Genomic DNA, 12,098 nt, shown 5'->3' with positions numbered 1-12,098 from the left:
CGCCGCTGCTGTCTGTGCGCTGGATCGAGAGGGAGGATGGAGAGATGGGATGGATGGGGGGATGGGGGGCGGTACACAGAAAAAAAAAATGAGGGGGGGGGGGGGGGGGGGGAGAGATCCTCACTCTGGTGCACCACCACCGCGGTGGGGCGAAGGGGGAACTCCCACGCTGTGGCTCGCAGGGGCTGCCTCATACTGCCATCAGGTGGAGGCAAATCCGGGGTTTCCCAGCAGCGCGCGCCATGTTTGTGCTTTTGGGCACGCGCCTGCCCGCCCGCTCCACTTTCACTTTGCCCTTTAATGTGCGCGGCCTGGGGGGTGTGGGGAGTGTGAGTGTGTATGTGGGAGGGGGGGGGGGGGGGGTCTGTCCCCATTCCAGACACGTTCTGCTCCGTCGCACTTCGTTTTCACCCCAACAGCGTTAGAAACGGCAGACACGTGATTATTTGTCTTTCCCAAAATTGCGGATACTTTCTGGTTTGGTGGTTTTACATCCCTTTCATTGATGCTGTCGCGGCGGGTTGAGGGAACCCTTCCCATCATCCCTTGCCGTGTAACGTACGAGTGTTGTTTTACTATGTATTACTATGTTTAATAAGCGTCCGCTGTACAGTACTGCGGTAACAACACGTCACGTGTGTCAATCATGGTTTACTGGCGTAGTGGATTATGTGCATTGTGATATCGAAAAATGTACAGCATAAAATGTTTTATTTCCTCTTCATTCGTGTATTTCAGTCCAGTCCAGTATTACCGGTATTACCTGAAAATATCCAGTATTGCGCTAACAGCCCTGCAGGGGCGTGTCCCCCGATATTACTGTGTTACTCCTTTGATTACAATCGCGAATATTCTTCTTTGGTCCCCAGTACCTGACAATCTACTGTAACAGCCCTGCTGCACCGCTAAATAACAAAAAAAAAGGAAAAAAAAAAAAAAATGCAGCCTGAAAATTGCCTATTCTTGCCCTAATTACTGTATTCATAAGTACAGTACACTCGACTCGTCCCTCATTTAGCGGCGTCCCGTATGATGGAAAAGCGCTCCGGCGGCTTATGAATAAACAGGGTTTGTACAGCGAATAGGTTCAACCCATTTGTCCAAAACCTTTGATGACGTGGATACTGTAGCCTTACGCTTGGATAAATAAAGCCTTCATTTTACACACACACACACACACACATTTTCAGAACCGCTTGTCCCAGATGGGGTCGCGGGGAACCGGAGCCTACCCGGCAACACAGGGCGTAAGGCCGGAGGGGGAGGGGACACACCCAGGACGGGACGCCAGTCCATCGCAAGGCACCCCAAGCGGGACTTGAACCCCAGACCCACTGGAGAGCAGGACCCGGTCCAACCCACTGCGCCACCGCACCCCACCTCCCCTTCATTTTACAGTCAAATGAAAATGATCTTCTTTCGTTACTCATTAATGCTCCACAAGTGTGTCTAAGAGCAAAGTGTTTCTGCTTTGCTGAGTGAAAGACAGAGGCAGTGACCTTGAGAACTTTATTTCTTTATATCATAAACATTCAAGAGCCAAAATATCAAAATGCTTCCATTCAGTGCACAGCCTTCCTTGCACCTTCTGGCTTGTAGACAGACCTCCAGGACCCTGCCCTGAACAGGCAGTTATTGAAAATGAAAAAATAAATAAAAGCATATTGAAAGGTAGAAATATATTTTTCTTGGAAATATATAATATGTTGGGTGTGTCATTGGGATGCGTTATTCTGCTATTTCAATTAATTTTAGGCAACTTTTTGTTCAGGAAATATTATAACATTTTTAGTAAAAAAATAATTTGATCTCCTTCACAAAGGAAATTCTGCTAAACGGGGTGATTTCACAGAATGAATTAACATCTTTCCATGAGGAATGGGTGCAGTGCTACTCACATCTGGGAGACTCTTAGAAAAGTGTTATATAATACACACACACACACATTTTCTGAACCGCTTGTCCCATACGGGGTCGCGGGGAACCGGAGCCTACCCGGCAACTCAGGGCGTAAGGCCGGAGGGGGAGGGGACACACCCAGGACGGGATGCCAGTCCATCGCAAGGCACCCCAAGCGGGACTCGAACCCCAGACCCACTAGAAAGCAGGACCCGGTCCAACCCACTGCGCCACCGTGCCCCCCCGTGTTATATAATATCAGAAGGTTTTATTGCTTTGTGAAAACGAATGTCAGTTTTCAGTGTTTGTCATTATATTCCTAGTAGTATTAAAGTCATACACTATTGATGCTTCGCAGCCCTCAGTCTCATTGAGTGGTTCGCACTCCAATAACACACACCAGACTTAGAGGACTTGGAAGTTTTGTAAAGTGTGAAAGATTTGTATGTCTGCCAAACAGGACAACTGGATGAAGACTTTTAGTTGACATTCATTCATCTTCAGAAACCAGTTGTCTAGTGCAGTTGTCCAGCAAGCAAAATGTTTGTCCCAACAACATCTGGGACAAAGCAGAAACCAGCCCTGGACAGGACACCAGGCCAGCCAGAGATGTGACACACACTCAGTAAGCAGTTCAGTGTGATCAGACCAACTAGCAGGCATATTTTTAGACTGTGGGAGGAAACCACCAGTTTTACCACTATATTTTTATCTTACTTGATTTATTTTATCCTATTTTCATCATTATATATTCTTCATATTTCTGTAGTATGTTTCTAATTTCTACTTTATTTGTATTGCTTTATTTTATTATCTCTACTATTATTCTGTATTACGGACAGTTGGAAAAGCATTTCACTGCACATCGTACTAGGTATGCCTGTGTATGTGACAAATAAAACTTGAATTTGAACTTGAAACCAGAGCACCCAAAGTAATGAACACACAATAAAATGTTCCCAATCAGTACAGAGGCAACTTCAGCAGGGAATCAAACCAGGTCCTGAAATGTGTGACACTGCAAAACTGCCTGGTTTCACATTATGTTTACATCTTTCACAATTTAAATGAATACCGCCCTGCTATTATACTAGGAGTATTTAGCCTTTGACAGATGTCTGTGTGCTTAGGTGGAGTTTGCAATTTGTTCTGGTGAAATGGCGTGAAGAGGTGCAGGGACAGTGATGCCACTGGGTTACTCATTAGAAATAGTAAAGGATATGAGTTTTATAGTATTACAGTATGTCTCGTTGGGGCTTATGTATTCTGTACATGCAAAACACTTCCTGAAATGCATTTTGGGCCCCCTAGATGGTTGTACTGTGTTATAAAGAGATCAAAAGTTTTAATATTTTAAAATAGCTGCAGAGGAGTAAGACTTAAGTTGTTTTAAATTATTCAGATTAATGTAGTAATTCCTTTGCACAAATGGGATCCCTTGTGATTAATGGTAAGTAAATGTTACATGTGGCGATACTGATTTCCAGTTAGAAACATTTTAAAGTAAAGATATAGGTTTTAACAAATGTTACATTTGAAGAAAGTAGTATTTTATTCAATTGTGTATGCTTAATCGTCTCATTGAAATATTCAGTGATATACTGTAAATTACTAAATATTTAGTGACATCTGTTGGTCTTCCATGTGAATAAATACATTTTCTTTATGAAGTGGAAACACGATGCCGTGTCTTGTTGCAATAAACTGTTTTTGTTAAAGCACTTCCTAAATCTGCAGTTGTTACCATCTCAGTGGTTACATTATTTTTACGTTTGCTTGATATTGCGTTTGACACATTTGTAACTGTCCTATAGAGACAATTGAATTGAATTGAATTGAATTGAATGAATTGAATTGCTAGAGTTATCGCGATATTTTGTTCTTTGCGAGAATTTGCCTGGTATCCCTCCGCTTATTTCCTGTTTTAAACTTCCTTTTTGTGGTAATTGTTTTTTGTCGCAGCCGAGAAAAAAAGTTAATTCGGCGTTAGATTTTGTACATTTATCTAATTTTTTTAATCCGCAGTATCTGCGTATGTATTTGAAGTACCGTGTCCGTTATACATTAAAAATTCTGTGAAAGAATCCTGTTCTCATACTCGCGGGTGAGGTGATGTGAAACTGTCTTTCGATTCGGACATTTTGGTTCTAAACGCTAGACTAAGGAACTGGCAGTACTTCTCCTTTGGAGAGCCAAAATGGCGCCAGTTGCTTCGCTTAGTTCTACACGCCAGCGTAGGACAGTAGGAAAAGCCTGGAGGATGATGGCATCGAGAAGCGTTACGGAACGTCCTCGCAGGCGGAAGGGTTTCGACACAGCGCTGTCGAATGAGTGATGCGGTAGTCGCAGCTACAGCAGGAAGGACCCAGATTTCGCATTAGTGTCTTTCGCTTTCGCGTACGGTTTCTCTGGTCGGTTCTCCTGCGTTTGGCGGATAGTAACTTTGTGTCATTTCGCTCTCCTTTTGTGACCATTCAGGGGGCAAAGGGGGAAGCGGAGGAGCGAGAGACAAACGCCATTTTAGGAGAATATCACACGTTGCGGTGACAGACAGCGGCGGGCAGAACAGCACAATGGCCCTGAAAAGAATTCACAAGGTAAGGAAGCGCTGGAGGAGAGAGGGGGAGTGGAGTGAGGAGAGGAGAGAAGAGAAGAGACCTGCAAGAGGGAGAGCAGCCGGGCTCACTGGGGGAGCGTCGGGACGAGTCAATGTGGCAGGAAACCTGCGAAATTGTGCTCCGCTCTCCGCGTTAGCATGTCGTGCTAATAGCAGCGGCCAGCGCTCAATCCGACCGAGCTCGAATCTCACTCAGCCCAGACTCAGACTGGCCCCTCTGCCGTCCGTCCCCGTCCGCCGGCTCAGCTCTTCTTCTTCTTCCCCCCTTTTCTTGTCACATTGGCTAGCGTGATCTGAGTGCTGTTTTGTCTCCCAGCGAACCGAATGTCGGTCGTTGGGCGCTTCGCTTCCCGTAGTACGTTTTCCCGACAGACACACCACCACCACTCCGACTAGCCTGGTGGACGTGATGACGGGTCCCGAGTGAGTCGAGTGGAAAAGGAGTTTAAATAAACGTGTCCGATTCTTCGCCTCTTTCTTTCTTCTTGGTAACTTGTGTGGGTAAACTAAGTAGTCGAGCTCTGTACAGGCTGGTAATTGTGGTAATGAGGCTGAGGCTGCTGCTGCTGGCGGCGGTAAATGGAGCACAGGGGCCTGTAGCTGTAGCCGCGGCTTCGCGCGCGGGCCTCGACTGTCGGAACAGAGTTCTTTGATCTCCTGTTTCAGCGGATACTTTGTACATCTGTGCCGCTCTCCTTGTTACATTTTAGCTTCTTATGTTACGAACAGCTCCTTATTTATTACAGCTAAGTCAGTTATGGGTTTTTCCTCTGTGTGTGTACAGTAGTGTCATTTCGGAGTTTGGTTTAAAAAAAAAAACAAACTACTCCACTTTTAAATTATATACACATTTATTTAACTCGGTTTTTACTGGGTATTTGAATATATAATCTTTTCGTACCTTGTCCATGTGGTGCGAGTGTGTCTCCCCCCCCTTCTTAATGATATGGAAGGAATCCTGGCTGTTTGAACCCGCATATCATAGGTTGTTCTACAATAAAGTTTTTTTTTTTTTTTTTTTTTTTTTTTTTTTTTAAATAAATAAATAAATAAATAAATAAAATTTGTATGATGCGTTGTTTCGGGGCTCTTTACTAACACCAGTTCTCTAAAACCTCAGTGCAAGTGGCTTATAATTATTGCACATCCATGTGACCCACGATCAATTGGTTCAGTTCAGAGGACATTCATTTTGATTGGAGACTCGGGCTTTACGTCTTGGATGGCGGCTCATCGAATGGAGTTGTCAGTTTGCTTTCCCCTGCGCAACTGCCTCGCCAGATTGTGAGGGCTGAATACCGTCACACGCTTCCTCCGTTGTGTAACATACACTTTGTGGTTGCATGTTTGGAGGAGAGCGCTGAGCTGTTCATCCAGCTTTTCCTGCAGTCCGCTCAGGTGCCCTGCTGACCGTGGGTGTCGCGTTCAGTTTCGTGGGGAGGAGACGAGAACCTCGGCACCTTCACCCCTCACATGGACACAAGGACGAATTTCTCTTTGCTGGGCTTTTTCAACACGGAAAGCAAATGAACAGAGCTGGAATTTAACCCGTGTCTTTGCTGTAGCGTACAGTTCAAGTGCTAATGTAACTGAATTCCACCGCACTTCTGATATGGAAACGGTGCTCCTGACTAAAGCTATGAAAATCCCAGGAACGTGTAACTTGTACGGTTAATTCTAAGAGTGCCTTATCATTAAACGTCCCGAAAGGAATGCCAATGTAAGGGGTGATCAGAAAGATGTTGGCTTCGTCTGAACAGAGTCGAACATGTTTTGTACGACACGCTGACGGCGTGAGTGAAGCAGGCGACAAGCGGAAGAGGCATTTCACAAAGTCCGTGATGTCAACAACTTGGAGTGAATGTAATTTCAGCGACACGTTCAAAATGCAAGGCTGGAAGCTGTGAATTTTTCAACCTCTTAATGTTCACACTGGTTAGGAGTGACTCGAGCTGGAGCGGTGTGTTTATGATGTGACGTTAGTGGTGATTGGCTCATGGAGTTTTTGCAGTAAAGAGTAAACAAGGTGTACGTTTCCATACGATTCTGGATGTGGAGCCAAACACAACACTGCAGGGTCAAGTGTGTCCAAATGCTTTTAGAAATTGCAAGCCTGTAATGAAACATAATTGTTATCCGCATAGTTGTGTTTAACTGTCTGTGTAAGTCTTGATAAAGCAAAATGTGAGCTTGGCTCAAGTCCCAGTACAGTTTCAGTGTATTGTTGTATGTGAGACGTGTCATAAGTTATAGCCCATGTGGTTGGAGCTGCTTTAAGGAAGCTACATTTAAGTGTATCTCTTCTCTATGTTGGTAAATTGTTTTGTAATATAGATCAGATGTGTGTCTCCTAATGCCTGTCAGCAACATGAATTTGGGGCGGTTTTTCCATCTACATATGTAAACTATTAATGTCTCTTGCGCTTTTTAAAGGCCACTTGGGGAAAGAGTGAAGTCTGCTGAAAGCAGAAAAATAAAATTTGTAAGTTGTAGCTGTCATATTAACATGTTTAGTGAGCTATTTAAAAGAATTGTCTGTAAAGTGCTGAAAAAGATGTCTAAAATATGAATGTGAATATTGTCTGTTAAGGTGAGGTTTTATGAGGCAGTGTTTTTGCTGTTAAGCGCAGTGATGTTGCCTGGAAATAGCAACATTGTATTCTGGGGGGGTGATTGTTTTTGTTTGTAGGAGGTGAGTCTGTAACTCTGCTGTCACTTTGTGACAGTAAGACCAGGTTTCACACACTGCCCGTTTACACCGACACCACGCCTCACCCTTACGGTGCATTTCTGATGGAACAGGAGACCCTTGTTCACAGCACTAGGCAAAAGTTTAAGTACGTCCGCTGGAAACTCACCCCCCGTTCGGTTAACAATTTTGAGGAGCTACAATGTCTCCCCAGCTGTTCTCCACCAACTCTCAGACAAGTTAGAAACTTGGGATGCTTTATTTCTGCTCTTTTGTCCAGCTGAAGTATTGAAGGACTTGTGCTCGTTGCTCAGGTGAATTCAGACTTCTCACATGTGCTCAATAGTTTGAAGGGGAGGCAGTTTGTGAAATTTAAATTGCGAAATGACACATTCATGCCAGTTTGAACTATTTGGTGAACAGTACTGCCGGGACAGTGAGTCATTTCTTTTCTGAATGAAATGATTTGAAGCTCTCAGCCAGTTGTTTTTGTAATATGAAGAGTGGGGTTAAAAATGAGCACCTAAGAATTACACGCAACTATTGCGTTATGGGTTGTTTTTTTTTTTTTTAAACATAATACCTTAGATCTGTTTTTATACAGCGAGTTAAAGTAAAAATTGTTTAGCATTTACCGTGGGTTATTAGGATAGTTTGTTTTTGTGCCTTCTGTTATTTGAACCAACTACGTATTGGTGTCGAAGGCAGTGTTGTAACCGTCACACCACATGTTGCTTTGACTGATGGAGTAGTCAGTATTCAGTATTCATAAGTAATGACATCTCCGTTGTTACATGACTGGGCTCGTTACTGTTCGCACACGTTGGTATTGTTCCACTACCATAGTACTATTTTCTTTTCTTTTCAGTTGAGTATCTTCGAAAAACTGGTCATTTTAGTGTAATTAAGACACACATGCGCACCTTGAGAGTGCTGTATGACATTCCCTTTTTGAGAGCCGAATGCTTTTTATTTAATCTGTGTATCTTGTGCTACATTGTATTCCACTTTCTATGTACTTTTAGCATCATATCAGTTTTCATGTGTTTTTGTTTTCCTTTGCTCGTCCTTGATGCATCGTATTTATGGGTATAAATACTAAGTGCCAGAATTCCAAGAACAAACTAAGCCTGGTTGTCCCAGATCAAATTATTTTTAAGCATGAATCCCTGTTAATATATTGTGATTGTCTAACGCTTCATTATTCTTATTTTTTTAAATCATCATAAAATCTGATCTGCACAAATATAACTTTAATGCAGAGTTGTTTTTCTAAGGAAATGACCTCAGTACTGCCACCTAGTGACCCTGTATGTGCCTATGAACCCAGAAAGACCAAATTTTAGCTTTTCTAAGAAGATTTTTTTTTTGTTAGTTTTTTAATTTGATGTGGACTTTTTGTGGCTGTTGGATCATACCAGTTTAATAAATTCTGAGGGCAAAGTCTCTGACCAGTAACAGGTCTTTAGTTGTTTCTTTAGAGTCCTAGTTTCTCAATGACTGGAAATATAGTCCTTGCTGTTGTATGGAATTAAGGTTCGGCACAAGTCGTCTTGGTGGTTGAGTTGTGCTGCGCAGCAGTTCAACTAAGATCATGTTCCGGGGTTTAAAAAGTAATGTTGCGGTCTAGTTGTGTGCCAAGCCTAGCACCGACTTTAAGTGTTATTTACGACTGCATTAACACATGAAACCAAGCAATTTAACTGAGACTCGGAAGTACAGTGTTCTGTTCAAATCACTGTAGATTCACACGTTTGGTTTCTACCGCTCGTATCTGTGTGCAACTTACCTACGGTTAAGATTGGCTGTGTTGAGAAGGGGGGAGGATGAAGAAATGTCTGCAAGCTGTTAACGCGGTGCTTGGAGGAGTCACGTTGCCGTGTTAAGGCCCTGGGCTCCGATCCCACCTAATGCTGTCGTGCCCTTGAGCAAAGTACTTGTGCTGAAATGCTGCAGTAAAAATTACTCAGCCATAAAAATGAGTAAGTAATTGTAAGTAGCTTAGTAAACAAAAGTAATAATGTCAGTGACTTTGGGGGGGGGGGGGTCATCAGCTAAATAAATAACTGGCCTCAACTTTGGCCTCTTAGCACTGATGGTGCTTTGATTTTGATGTTTTTAGCCGGTTATTGTTTTTCGTGGAATATAGAATTTTTACACTTTCTGAATTTTATCCAACTTCCCCCCCCGAATAAACTTTACTGCACTTCTCATAACTTCGGTGAGAATAGTTCAGAGCTGCTGCAGAAAGTAAAAAGTATGTCCTTGAAAAAGCGGGTGTTGCTCAGAATGACCTCAGCAGGGTGTTGTTCAGGGACATAACTCATTCCTTGTCTCTCATCTCCCTCTCTCTCCGTTGCCGTTCAGGAGCTGAACGACTTGGCGCGAGACCCTCCGGCTCAGTGTTCAGCTGGCCCAGTTGGAGATGACAGTAAGTAGATGCACGCGTGACACGTGAGCTTATCGCGTGTAAAATCTGCAGGCCTCTCACATCTGTAGCTCACGTTCTCACGAAACTGTTGGCAAAATCAAAGTGCTGCGTGTATTCGTTTGTGTATTTGGTGGCGTTCCAACGTTTCTGAGCCGACACAGTATGTTCTTGGGCATCTGGCCGTGCGGTTATTGCTGTAAATGAAGATGAAGCAGCTTTCAGTTCACCAAATGCTGGTGTTTATGAGCTTCGGTGAATTCGGTATATTTTGATAATTCAGGTATTCCCACGGTGCAAAGGTCTAATGAAGCAGTTACGTAGCTGACGTTTACATACGTACAAAAGGGTTTGAACAGATCTTCAAGGTCGATTTGGCGCTTTCCGGTAATGTTCGCTTCACACCAGTTCTGTCTGTTTGCTCTTCTAGTGTTTCACTGGCAGGCAACAATTATGGGCCCGGTAAGTTTGCTCCTCTTTGTTAATTCTAATGTACACTGTGCTTCCTTCTGTCTGTCCTATAGCAGCATTTCAGTGACTCTGTTTTTACAGAACGACAGTCCATACCAGGGAGGTGTGTTCTTCTTGACTATCCACTTTCCCACAGACTATCCCTTCAAGCCACCAAAGGTGAGGCTCCTGCCATTCAACCCCTGTTTGATTTCTGGATTTTTCCTTCAAATCTCCTTCTTTAACTTGAACTCTATTTTCCTTCCTAAACCCTTCAACTGCAGTGCTGTAACTGTGATTTTCTGTAAATGGTTGATGTTAACAAAGTCAATGCTTCTTCTGATGCTTGGTTTCAGGTGGCATTTACCACGAGAATCTACCACCCCAACATCAACAGCAATGGCAGCATCTGCCTCGACATCTTAAGATCACAGTGGTCGCCAGCATTAACCATCTCCAAAGGTATGTGCTACATGCAGATACATGCAGTCTGTTTGACAGATTCGAGCCACTTGAATTGCTGTGTCAATATTTGCTGAAGTCTTTTGAATAGGAATTATAAATATGGGTTGTTTACACTAAAAATAACTTATTTACATGGTTTCATAGTGTGACAAAGGTGAACAGGAAGTCTATGCATTTATACAGTGTTACTTGAAAGCATGTAAACCCTATAGGTCTGATCATTATTCTTCTATGAAACATTTAAATAACCATTTATTTGTTTTATAAGTGATTTACACTCCTGACTCTTCTTACCTACTTGGTTTAATCAGTTAAACTTGGGCTTCACTTATTTATGCACCTGCACTACTTGCGTGATTCTGCTACACACGATTTCCTCTAAAGCAACGCATGGAATTGGTCATTACACACTTATGTCGCATGGGAAAGACGACTTCCCATTAAATAACTGTTTTGTGGGAAAAACTACGGTACACAAGGGTTCACATGCGTTCAAGTAGCACTGTAAGGTTACGTACACAATTAAAAACACGAGTCAGGTTAATTATGCATTAACATTACTTTCATAACTAACAACCCAGGTATGTATTGTTTTCCTTGGTACATCTTAAAGTTTTTTATTTCCGTGGTAAACCCACACTCACTCTCAGTGCATCTATCATCAGTAATTGTTAGATATATGTTGAGTCTCATCTAGGCATCCTGTTCATTTCCTGTTGTAAGGTGTGAGTCAGGTGACTAAAGAGCTTTCAATGTTTCCCCAGTGCTCCTCTCCATCTGCTCACTGCTATGTGACCCAAACCCGGACGACCCGCTAGTGCCAGAGATCGCCCGCATCTACAAGACAGACAGGGAAAAGTGAGATGTGGATATTTGCTACACAGCACTGTTTTTAACACTGTTTTTACTCTTGTGTCATAATGTCCCAAACACCTGTTGTACCAGGTGAAAACCCGCAGTGGGTTGTGGACAAATAGTGTCTTCGTGCAGCTGTTCTGTTCTGTGCTGTTCTGTTCTGGGGTGCAAAAATTGTCCGTTTCAGATAAATCACACAAATTATTTGCCCTGGTATGAGATACTGATTCAGTTTTAAGTAACTGAATACATTTGTGACGTGTCCTGTCAGCTGACCAGCTCACACTGCGCTAAACGGAATTGCACAGGTTTGCTGTAGTACGGTGACAGTATAGTGATCCTCACCGTGTGTTAAGCAAATGCATTTGTTCATTTCTTTACAGGTACAACAGAATAGCTCGGGAATGGACACAAAAGTATGCGATGTAGTTCCTGGCACAGAACCGCTGAAAAAAGGCGTCTGCATCTAAGACTAGCGGAGCTTTGAATGAAAAGAAATATCCTCTTGGTTTCCATCGGAGTACCTTTTTTTGAGCCACGACGACGACGACTGCTCCTCCTCCTCTTCGCCGCACTTCTCATTGGCTCTGCCCATCTGCCATATTGTACATATTTCAACCTGCAGCTGTTGACCTATGATGCCCCCCCACAAAAAAAGTGCTTTTTGTCTCCAACAGGGTCCACCCATGTATAGG

At 43.2% G+C, this 12,098-nt stretch overlaps 1 protein-coding gene across 1 annotated transcript; it reads left to right on the top strand.

Annotated features, from left to right (window-relative positions):
- The first annotated feature begins 4,199 nt into the window (after positions 1-4,199).
- LOC108934428 (ubiquitin-conjugating enzyme E2 D2) lies at positions 4,200-11,886 on the top strand. Its single transcript, XM_018752238.2, has 7 exons — positions 4,200-4,496; positions 9,573-9,636; positions 10,064-10,095; positions 10,186-10,263; positions 10,440-10,545; positions 11,313-11,406; positions 11,787-11,886. The coding sequence occupies exons 1-7, from the start codon at positions 4,473-4,475 to the stop codon at positions 11,830-11,832; spliced, it is 444 nt and encodes a 147-aa protein (XP_018607754.1). The 5' UTR covers positions 4,200-4,472; the 3' UTR covers positions 11,833-11,886.
- The last annotated feature ends 212 nt before the right edge of the window (positions 11,887-12,098 follow it).

Source organism: Scleropages formosus, chromosome 4 (genome assembly GCF_900964775.1).
Source record: "Scleropages formosus chromosome 4, fSclFor1.1, whole genome shotgun sequence".
NCBI classification, from domain to species: Eukaryota; Metazoa; Chordata; class Actinopteri; order Osteoglossiformes; family Osteoglossidae; genus Scleropages; species Scleropages formosus.
Note: the sequence above shows the minus strand (reverse complement) of the source record. Positions and strands in the feature narration are given on the sequence as shown.